This window comes from Amaranthus tricolor, chromosome 1, assembly GCF_026212465.1.
Source record: "Amaranthus tricolor cultivar Red isolate AtriRed21 chromosome 1, ASM2621246v1, whole genome shotgun sequence".
Lineage (NCBI taxonomy): Eukaryota > Viridiplantae > Streptophyta > Magnoliopsida > Caryophyllales > Amaranthaceae > Amaranthus > Amaranthus tricolor.
Window position 1 is genome coordinate 18,257,164 of NC_080047.1, and position 9,453 is coordinate 18,266,616.

Sequence of the window (9,453 nt, forward strand, 5' to 3'; positions counted from 1 at the left end):
ATTAATTTACATTATTTTTATTTTTGGACAATAGCCTATTACTTTTTTTTAATCTCATTCACATGTTTAATTTATTTTCTTCATTTATTATTATTTTCTTAAAAATACACAATTTCTCTTTAGATGCAATTCAAAGAGAATGGAGTAGTACAGAGCTGGAATACACGGACACGTCCCTGGACTGGCGTGTCCCGTGTCGGACACGGACACGCGAAAATCTGTGTCCGACACGCCAAATGAAGTGTCCAATATTATAATATTTTTCCAGACACGTGGACACGGTAAGGACACGGCAAGGGACACGGGAAGCAGTAAAGGACACGTCTTTAAAATTTTTTTTTTTCTTTTTTCCTCTTCTTTCTCTACCACCACATGTGAGCGCCGCTAGCATCGCCACCTTCTCCTTCAATATGTGCGCCACAACCACTACTGACATCCTCACCTTCTCTGCTCCTCTACTCATGCATTTAGGCCATCGCAGCAGGCCACAAACCACGCACCACCATTTGTTGCCCCAAATCGCACCACAATCACTTAAAATTTGTAAATTACTTATGTTGATTCGTTAGTATTATTATGTTCATCACTAATTCTTAAATGAGACAGTCTCACATATATATACTTTTTGTCTTAAAGTGATCATTTATGACATTTAAATGATTACTTACAATTTTAAATGAGAAGATTTTATTTGTCTTGGCATGGCAGATCTTTCTCTCGATGAGCCCGAGTTGGAAACTAATTTTGTAGCGGAGGATGATGATGGATGTCATATGGACGATGTGTGATGATCAAACTTAAATTTACCTATTTATTTGGTTTTCTTTGATTTGGTTTGTATGACTATTTTTAAATACTCATGTTGTTTATTTGGTACTTATTTTCATTTTATGTGAGTTTTATGTTTTTAAAGTGTTTATTTACATATATCAAATGAAAGATTGTAAAATTATCTTTAATTTGATATATTTATTATATTACCATTTTCGTATCCCCGTGTCCGCCATTTTTAAATTGACGTTTTTCCGTACCCGTGTCGTGTCCGTGTCTGTGTCCGTTTTAGTGCAACCTAGGTACAGAGCACTTGAATTAGTGGCCAGTCAGCATGTGGATACTAATTGTTCCAATCATTTTCTCTTTCCTCTCTCCTCCCGTTCCTGGAGTTGAGCTTCAGCCTTCCATTTCTGCAAGTTTTTCTGGTAAATTCTTTTAGTTCCTTTTTCAGATATTTCTTCTACTTTCTTGTTTTGTTTCATAAATATTCTTTGCTTAAATTTGATCATTCCCTTGATTTAGGGTACCTTCAATTGTCATTGTTAGTTTGACTATGGTTGTACAAGATTTTCAATCCTGGATTTTAGTTCTTACTTACTGATGCTGCACCCAATACTAATAATTAGATGTTTTATCTTAATTGCGTTATTTAAATCAACAAAGCAATATAGCTATTAAATAATTAACCTCTTTAAACTCCATAGAAATGCTATTAAACATCATCAAGCTTTAATGGGGATAGCTTTATTTTCATATCTTGATTAATTTTACTGATTTGATGTTTGTTATTAAGGGTAAATCGGAAATAACCCCTTTATTATCACTAACAATGGTAAAAAAGCATACATACAACCCCTCCAAACCCGTCTTGGTGGGAGCCATTTAAGAGTATTTGGGTAGTAGAATATTGTTACCAAGCAAGAATACATGTAATCAAAACCATTTCTTGCTTTCACACTGCCTTTAATTATTGTTCTATATTGTAGTCTGATTTTCGTCTATTGGCTTTTGTGAGATTGAAAGCAAGTGTGAATGTGTAATTAGTTCAAGTATGTTGTTCACGCTGGCATTGTAGAATCCATTAATCAAGGTGAATTTTAGTTTGGTGCTTTTAATTTTAATGTGATTAAAGTGCTTGATGACGTGAGGGACTTATGAGGATATCATCCTCTTGAGTTGCCTCTTTAAATCGATGGCCGTCTCTGATATTTTAAGGGCTTTGAGTGAAAATTAATATTAGCTTTTTGAGTACAACGTGTATGTCCATTTAAGTGACAATAATAAACTACTAGTTTATTTTTATTAAACAAAGTATTGATTTGTTCTGTTAATTTAATTATAGGAGAATATACAACAAAATAATATTAATATTACTTTTCAAGAGCACTACCTAATTAACCTAGATTGAATAATTATTAGTGAAAAAAAAAAATCAAACAATACTTACTAGGAAAATACCCAAAATCAATTGTCATATAAGTAGTCATTTTCAAGCTAATGAATCGTCATTGATTATGTGAAAGTATTGACATAGATTATATGAAGATTAACAAGTGTTGCTAAAAATATTATATTTTTTATTTGATTCAAAAACGGATATATTAATCGTTTCGGCCCTTAAAATAACGGTGCTTGAGCCGTCACTCATGCCGCTCATGCGGTAGTGCCGGCTCTGACCATGTTTGTTGGGGACGAAGTATTTTGTTGTATCTAGACCGAAATGCTCCAAAGGTGATGCTTATGCGTTGCTAAGTGAATAGGCAAGCAATGAAAACTTGAAGGGTAAGAACGGGCTTATTTGAGCCAATAAGGATTGTGGATGAGTGAGTATGTTGCTGTGCAATGAGGCTCAAACAAGCAATATTGTTGCACGGATGAGCACGATACAAGGAGATAACAGAAAACTCGCTGGAAGGCTGCTCGAATGAGCATTGAAGATCAGAACAAACAGAAAACTTCAGTGGCTCTTGCTGGAAGAGCAACTTTGTAAAGCAAGGCAAAACTAATTGAGAATTTGGCTGGGAAACGAGCAAGGCTTGTAGAGCTCGTAACAAGGCTCCTCGGACAAAAGTGAGGCATACTCAATGAGCAACCTTCATGCTCAAAAGAGCAACTTTGTCAGAACCTCATTTTAGGCTGTAGACATGCATATGACTGGAAATCGGAGTATTTGATTCTTTTGACTCTTTGTGCCTATAACAATGGTCCAAGAGACTTAATTAAGTGTGTGGGAAATGCAAGAATACTCATCTTGGTTGTTGAACCATTAAGAAGAGTGAAGGAGCTTGTATGCGAGGAAACTCCATTAGAGTGCATGTGTTTGTTACCGCACCTTTAGAGAGTGATTTTCATTGTTTGTGTGAGCTTAATGTAATTTGGTGAGATTATTATTAAGAGATACAAATATTCAATGTGGGGAGAGAGTAGTGTAATGGATTTTGAAGGAGTTTGACGTATGGTAATCATTATGCTTTGAAGTAGATTTGTTACTAATCTGTTATGGCTCTCTTCTTAGTTTGTTACAACAAATATAGTTGAATACACAATATATATATACACCAATGGTTTTAGTAAGAATAAAAATCTAAGGTCATGATAGAGCGAAAAAAATTTAATTGTAGAGGTTACTATATATACAAAAAGGACACTATGTCATAAATCTATAAAATGTTCTTTATTTATAACATAGTATCTTTTCTGTATATATAGTGACCTTTACAATTAATTTGTTAGCTCTATTGTGACATTAGATTTTTTATCTTATCGAAAACTAGGATGTATAATGATTCTTATCATTCTTATTCTAAACACCCTTTTTATTTGTGTGTGTGTGTATATATATATATATACATATATATATATATATATACATACATATATATATATATATATACATACATATATATATATATACATACATATATATATATATATATATATATATATATATATATATACATATATATATATATATATATATATATATATATATATATATGATTTGGATCATTCGAAGACCAATTAAAGTTGTGAAAACAAAAAACAGATGTATATTAGAGGTGTTCAATAGGCCGGGTCGACACAATAAGTTAAAAGTCAAGTCAATTGTAACAGGTCATTAACAGGTCGCGTCAATATTAAGCTCTAGTATAGAGGGTCTTAAAAAGGTCATTAGAAAGTCATAACAGGATCAACCGATCAAGTCATAAAAGCCACAACAATTAATAATACAAAATTTTAATTTTATACACAGCTATTTACTCATTTAGCCTTCCATATGCTATTCACTACTCAGTACTCACTTTTCCTCTTAACTATTTTTCTATTACTCTACCAAATTGTGTTTCTGATTTTTCCCCATATTTATCTACCAAGAACCCTAGTTTTTCGATCTCGCTAAAGGTATGATTTTCGATCTCCTTTTTTTTAATTAAATCTGAGTTATTTTCTACGTAGTTTCATTGTTATTTGCAACTTTGATTCAATATTCCGTTCATTGTTTTCTATGGTTTTCTTCCTTATAATCTGAGGATGATATTTGGAAGGTTTATTTGCTGTCAATGCTTGATTCTAAATTTTAATACAGTAGTCTATGATGTGTTTTGGGCAAAATCTCATGTGAAAATGGCCTGTTAGATTACTTGTAAGTCTTCATGAATTTTGTAGTACTGTTGTCAATGGCCTTAAAGAACTCATTCATTCAGTGCCAGAGAGTGAAGAATATCGATGTTGACAGTATATGTTGCCAAAAATCCTAATTGATTGAATTTAAATTAGGGTTTATGAATGCTTGTTTAATTTTACTCTAAAATCCTTGCACAAAGAATTAACTACCTGAATTCAACTCAAACTTTAATGGTGGTGATGATAAGTCCTTTTGGTATGCTCCACAAATTCAATCCTTTGGCTATATCATAATTTTTATGTACTTATTTAATGAATTAGCTGTAAGATTAAATAAAGTCATAGCGGGTCAGGCTTGGGCCGGGCTAAACGAGCTTTGGACCGGCCCGCCCATTAGTATTTGGTAGTGACCCGGCCTGACCCGTTAAGACTTTGACCCAATCCGGCCTGTTGAACAGTGCTAGTGTACATAAAACCTTAAATGGTGTACATATTCATATTGACATTTCTGTAAATATGTTTGTTCCTTCACAAAAATATGTACACCCTATAAGATAGTATGTACACCTTTTGCTACAATATGTATATTTCACCTTAAGGACAAGGTGAATTTCTTTAGGGCGGGTAATGTTACAGAATCTATGGCTAATACAAGTGATAATGCTTGCCCAACTGATACAAGTGGTCCAGGCGCAACTCTAATGTTCACTTGCCACAAAAAGAAGAAGAAATCAATTAGTGCACAAATGATAGCATAATGGCCTGTTTGTAGAAGGATTTTGAAATACTTGTTATTCATTATGTTTTGAAAGAAGAAGATTTGTTACATTTCTGTTATGTCTCTTTTCTTAGTTCGTTACACCAAATATAGCTGAATACAATGTGTATAAATAGAGGGTTAGGGATTTATTACATTTTCATTCTTGTAATTACAATAGAGTGTATTCATTCACTAGGAGTTACTAAGCCTCTAAAAGAGTTCAGATATGGATGCCCTATTTATCTAATTACCTTATACGAGTATTCCCTCAATTCTTCCTATTTCTCCGCTTTCTGTGCAATTCTTATATTTCTGGAATTCATTTTTTGTCAATCTTCTGTGTTATCTTTGCAATCATAACTGAATTCATTACATGTGCAATTCTTATATTTTCAATTCTTCTTATGTCATTCTTCTATCAATCTTCTGTGTTGATTTTGCAAGTAGAGCTGAATTCATTGCTGGTACCTAAGTTACCATGAACATTTGAGTTTATAACTGGTTCTTGCATTGTTTGTTTGTTGTATTTGTTAATTTGTTTATTGTTCCTCATCCCCATCCTCTTTCTTCGCTTTGGTGTGTTTATTTGACGACAACTTAGACATTGTTGTTGTTCCTTGATGATGAGGAAATATTATGGATTAATTCAATGACCTAAAAGGCTATAACTGTTTGATAAGGTTGTGTAGTTAGTTTGTAGTGTAGCTTTGCATTTTGTCCCTTACAATTGTGACTTTTTGAACAACAACAATGTCAGAGCATTAATCTCAAAAAATTAGGATCGACCACATGAACCAATAGTTTCAATAGTCGTCCGCATTAATTTTGCCACTTTTTAAAGATGCCAAATAATAAGTTGAGAATGTCGAGATTATGTGAGAAGTGAGAATTGAGAAGAGAATAAAGACTTACATTGTTCATTATTTTACGCTTACTAGAAAAATTCGATATATCATAATTCAATATATGAATAGAAAATTCATGCAACTACCTCCCTAAAACTTAGGAACTTAACCCAATATGATTTCCAGTACTATTTACTAAGCTAGTCCATTAATAATCATGCTCCTAATAATCAGCTGACATCTATTCACCGACTAATTTTGTAGCATACGTTCCAGTTCTGATATTCTTGGTATTCTTTGTTTTCTGTGTGTAGATTACAAACAGTGCAGGGATGCTGGCGAAGACCTTGTTTTCGCCAGCTTTGGCATTTTATAATGGATCATCCTTACATTTAACTACTGTAAGTTTCTACTCTTGACTTGTTTTCTTGACTGTTTATGGTGCACCTACTCATTTGGTAGTCTCACTCTGAAATCTTAATGTGTTCTTGGATTTCTGTCATTTAGCCTTCATAGAAGATGTTAATCTATGAATGAGTGTTTAAAGCTTTTTGATTCTTTCAGAGAGTGGGTTTAACATGAATGAGGAAACTATTTCATTATGTTTGAATTGCAACTTGGAAAGGGGAAATATCTTTGTCGAACCCCTTGGACTACCCTGAACTGATTTTGAAAGCTAAGATACTATGCTTGTCTCATTGAAGGAAGTGAAAAAGACAGAAACCGGCCACTTCTCTACTTTCCATCAGGAAAATTGGAACTAATAGTCAAATAACAAATGGTTTGTGACTCTAAACATGCCTCCTTTTCCTCGAGTATGAGATATTTTGGTGATTTATTGATGATTGAGATGATTACTATGGTATGAACTGTAGAGGGGTAAGGAAATACAACAATACTGTGTGGAGGGGGGGTTGATGAGGAAGGCATAGATGCATAAGTTAGAGGAAGAAGGGAGGAAAATGAAAAGAGAATCCTATAATAGGAAGAACCGATTGAAAATCGTTAGAAAAAGGTGTGGTGTTATTTTGGGAATTCCAAGCTACATGAAGAGCTTGAAATCCATTTGTAACATCGTTACAAGAATCCGGAAACTTCCCTTTGAATTCCGTTTTGGAACCTTTGTTTCCGAAACGATACGTTAACGTTTCTGAAACTACGTTCCCCAATATTTTTTTGAAATTCCAAACCATTTATAAAGCCAAAACCCTCTTTTTCATTTGCTTTTTTATTGTTCGGATTTAGTTATTTTACTCTTACATTTTTTTACTCCTTTTAATTTTTTGTTGTGAACTAAAATTATACCTACATTTCTGAAACTCGAAATTAGCGTTTCTCATTCCAATTTCCGTTTCTCGTATTGTATCGAATTTCATTTTAAGTGACAATGATTTATATTTGTTTCTGAAACTCTAAATTAGCGTTTCTCATTCCAATTTCCGTTTCTCGTATCATATCAAATTTCATTTCAAGTAATACTGATTTTTATTTTGGTTCTGAAACTCTAAAACGTAGTCACTGCATTTCTCTGTTGAGATTTTGCCAAAGGGTCTGGAAACAAAAAACACCTTTCTCTCAAGGTAGGGTAGCCCCTCTCCCCAAAAGCATATTAGTTTATTTTTTCGTGACTCGCCTTTTCTTGCTTCAGCCAGATTTTATAACACCTGCTCCTTTAAGTTCAAAATCGTATGGAGACTCGTGGAGCTTTTCCTCTCAACAACTGACCCAAAAACGTGGGGATAATAGCCTTTCTTCCAAAAAATGGGAGCTGCATTCTGCAGCACCAACGTTAGATGTAACATTGAGCAATGAAGAGATCGAGAAATGGGCATCTTGCAGACAAGCTCTGTCTCTGTTCAACTTCAGCATCGAAGAGCAGGACAAGATACTCGGTAAAGCTTTTGGTCAAATCCGATCACCGTATTGGGGTGAGGAACGGAAAGTAGAGATTCCCGATTATGAAATTGTGAACAAAATTCTAGAGTATCTTAGAAGTTTGAGCCTCTCTGATGATGATATCTCCAAGCTTCTTAAGAAATTCCCGGAAGTTCTTGGTTGTAGCCTGGAGGAAGAGTTGAAGAATAATGTTCAGATTCTAGAAAATACATGGGGGATAACAGGGAAGCCATTACGAAATCTTCTCCTTCGTAATCCTAAGGTGTTGGGTTATAATGTCGACTGTAAAGGGGATTGTATAGCGCAATGCACTCGTTGTTGGGCTCGATTCTAGATGAGCTTCATTTATGTATCATTTTGTTCCTGTTTATAGTGGATAGAGGTATGTTTTATGTCTGTAAAATCATGGCAGGGGAAGGCCCTTATACTGATATACATACTCGTAAAAATGAATTCTTGAATGGAAAATCTGTGTTTAGGGAAATCAGAGCAAAAAATTGATTTGTGCATATGATACTGTAGAGAAATGTGTCCATGAAAACTAAAGAGGTGGTGGAGATCATTTTCTTTAACAGAAATGTAACAAATTAATTAGAATGTATAAAAATAAAAATTATAACAAATTTAGTGGGACGATGTAATATTTATTTTATGCAATATGCATTTTCTCAATACCACTATATTTCATAGACTAGTATGATGATATGCATAAGCTATTGATAGTTGGAATATTGTATATGGTGATCTTAACTCTGTTCTTTTCACATGAATACGTGTTTTTTTATTTTTTTTCTATGTTTTTTTTGAGATTACATGTTTTTATAGCTTGACAAGGTAACTTTGACTTGGAAAATAATTAGGGATGATCATGGGTCTAAAATTTTATTAGATTCAGTTCAGACCAGTTCTTATTTTTAAGGTTTGAGTCTAATTTTTTGAGAATCAATAGTTTCAGGTTTGGGTCTAAACAAAATAAATGGGTTTGGGTTTAGGGTCTTAAGACCTAGACCCTTTCATTGGACCCATTTAAGACCCAAGCCCACTAACCATCTTCGACCCGTCAAACCCACTCTAGATTCGACCTATCATATCACACAAAATTATTTTAAAATTGGTCTAACCTTTTTAAAATTTATTTGGACACAATTTAAATTTATACAGGACTCATAAACCAATTTTATAAAATAGAAAGATATAAGCGTAAATAATTAAATTAAGACTCATTAAGGACTCTAGACCCATTAGATTGGCGGGTTTGGATCCGAGTCTAAAATTTTCGGATCCTAAGGGTCCGAATTCGAATATGGGTACACCAAAAACTAATAGTTTTAGGTCCGAATCTAGTTGGACTCGACCCATGACCAGCTGTGTATAATAGTGATGTAATTATATTTAGTAGTTGACCAATGACAACATTTTATTACCTGAATGTCATTAGTGATTTTCACCTAGGTTGAGTAATTATATTTAGTAGTTGACCAATGACAACATTTTATTACCTGAATGTCATTAGTGGTTTTCACCTAGGTTGAGATTTGGAGTTGCATGTATGCA

At 33.6% G+C, this 9,453-nt stretch overlaps 1 protein-coding gene across 2 annotated transcripts; it reads left to right on the plus strand.

The window, feature by feature from the left end:
• Window positions 1-1,099: 1,099 nt before the first annotated feature.
• On the plus strand, window positions 1,100-8,581 carry LOC130805637 (uncharacterized). 2 transcript variants are annotated; one of them, XM_057670439.1, is made up of 3 exons: window positions 1,100-1,199; window positions 6,318-6,404; window positions 7,652-8,581. In XM_057670439.1, exons 2-3 carry the CDS (start codon window positions 6,336-6,338, stop codon window positions 8,231-8,233), a joined length of 651 nt encoding a protein of 216 aa, XP_057526422.1. In that variant the 5' UTR covers window positions 1,100-1,199; window positions 6,318-6,335; the 3' UTR covers window positions 8,234-8,581. The 2 variants fall into 2 exon arrangements, with proteins under 2 accessions (XP_057526422.1, XP_057526463.1); XM_057670480.1 differs by lacking the exon at window positions 1,100-1,199 and adding an exon at window positions 3,790-4,176.
• The last annotated feature ends 872 nt before the right edge of the window (window positions 8,582-9,453 follow it).

Coding starts and splice junctions, on each gene's coding strand:
- LOC130805637 (XM_057670439.1), top strand. CDS start 6,336: ATGCTGGCGAAGACCTTGTTTTCGCCAGCTTTGGCATTTTATAATGGA. Junction 6,405..7,651: donor CATCCTTACATTTAACTACT/GTAAGTTTCTAC, acceptor TTCTTGCTTCAG/CCAGATTTTATAACACCTGC.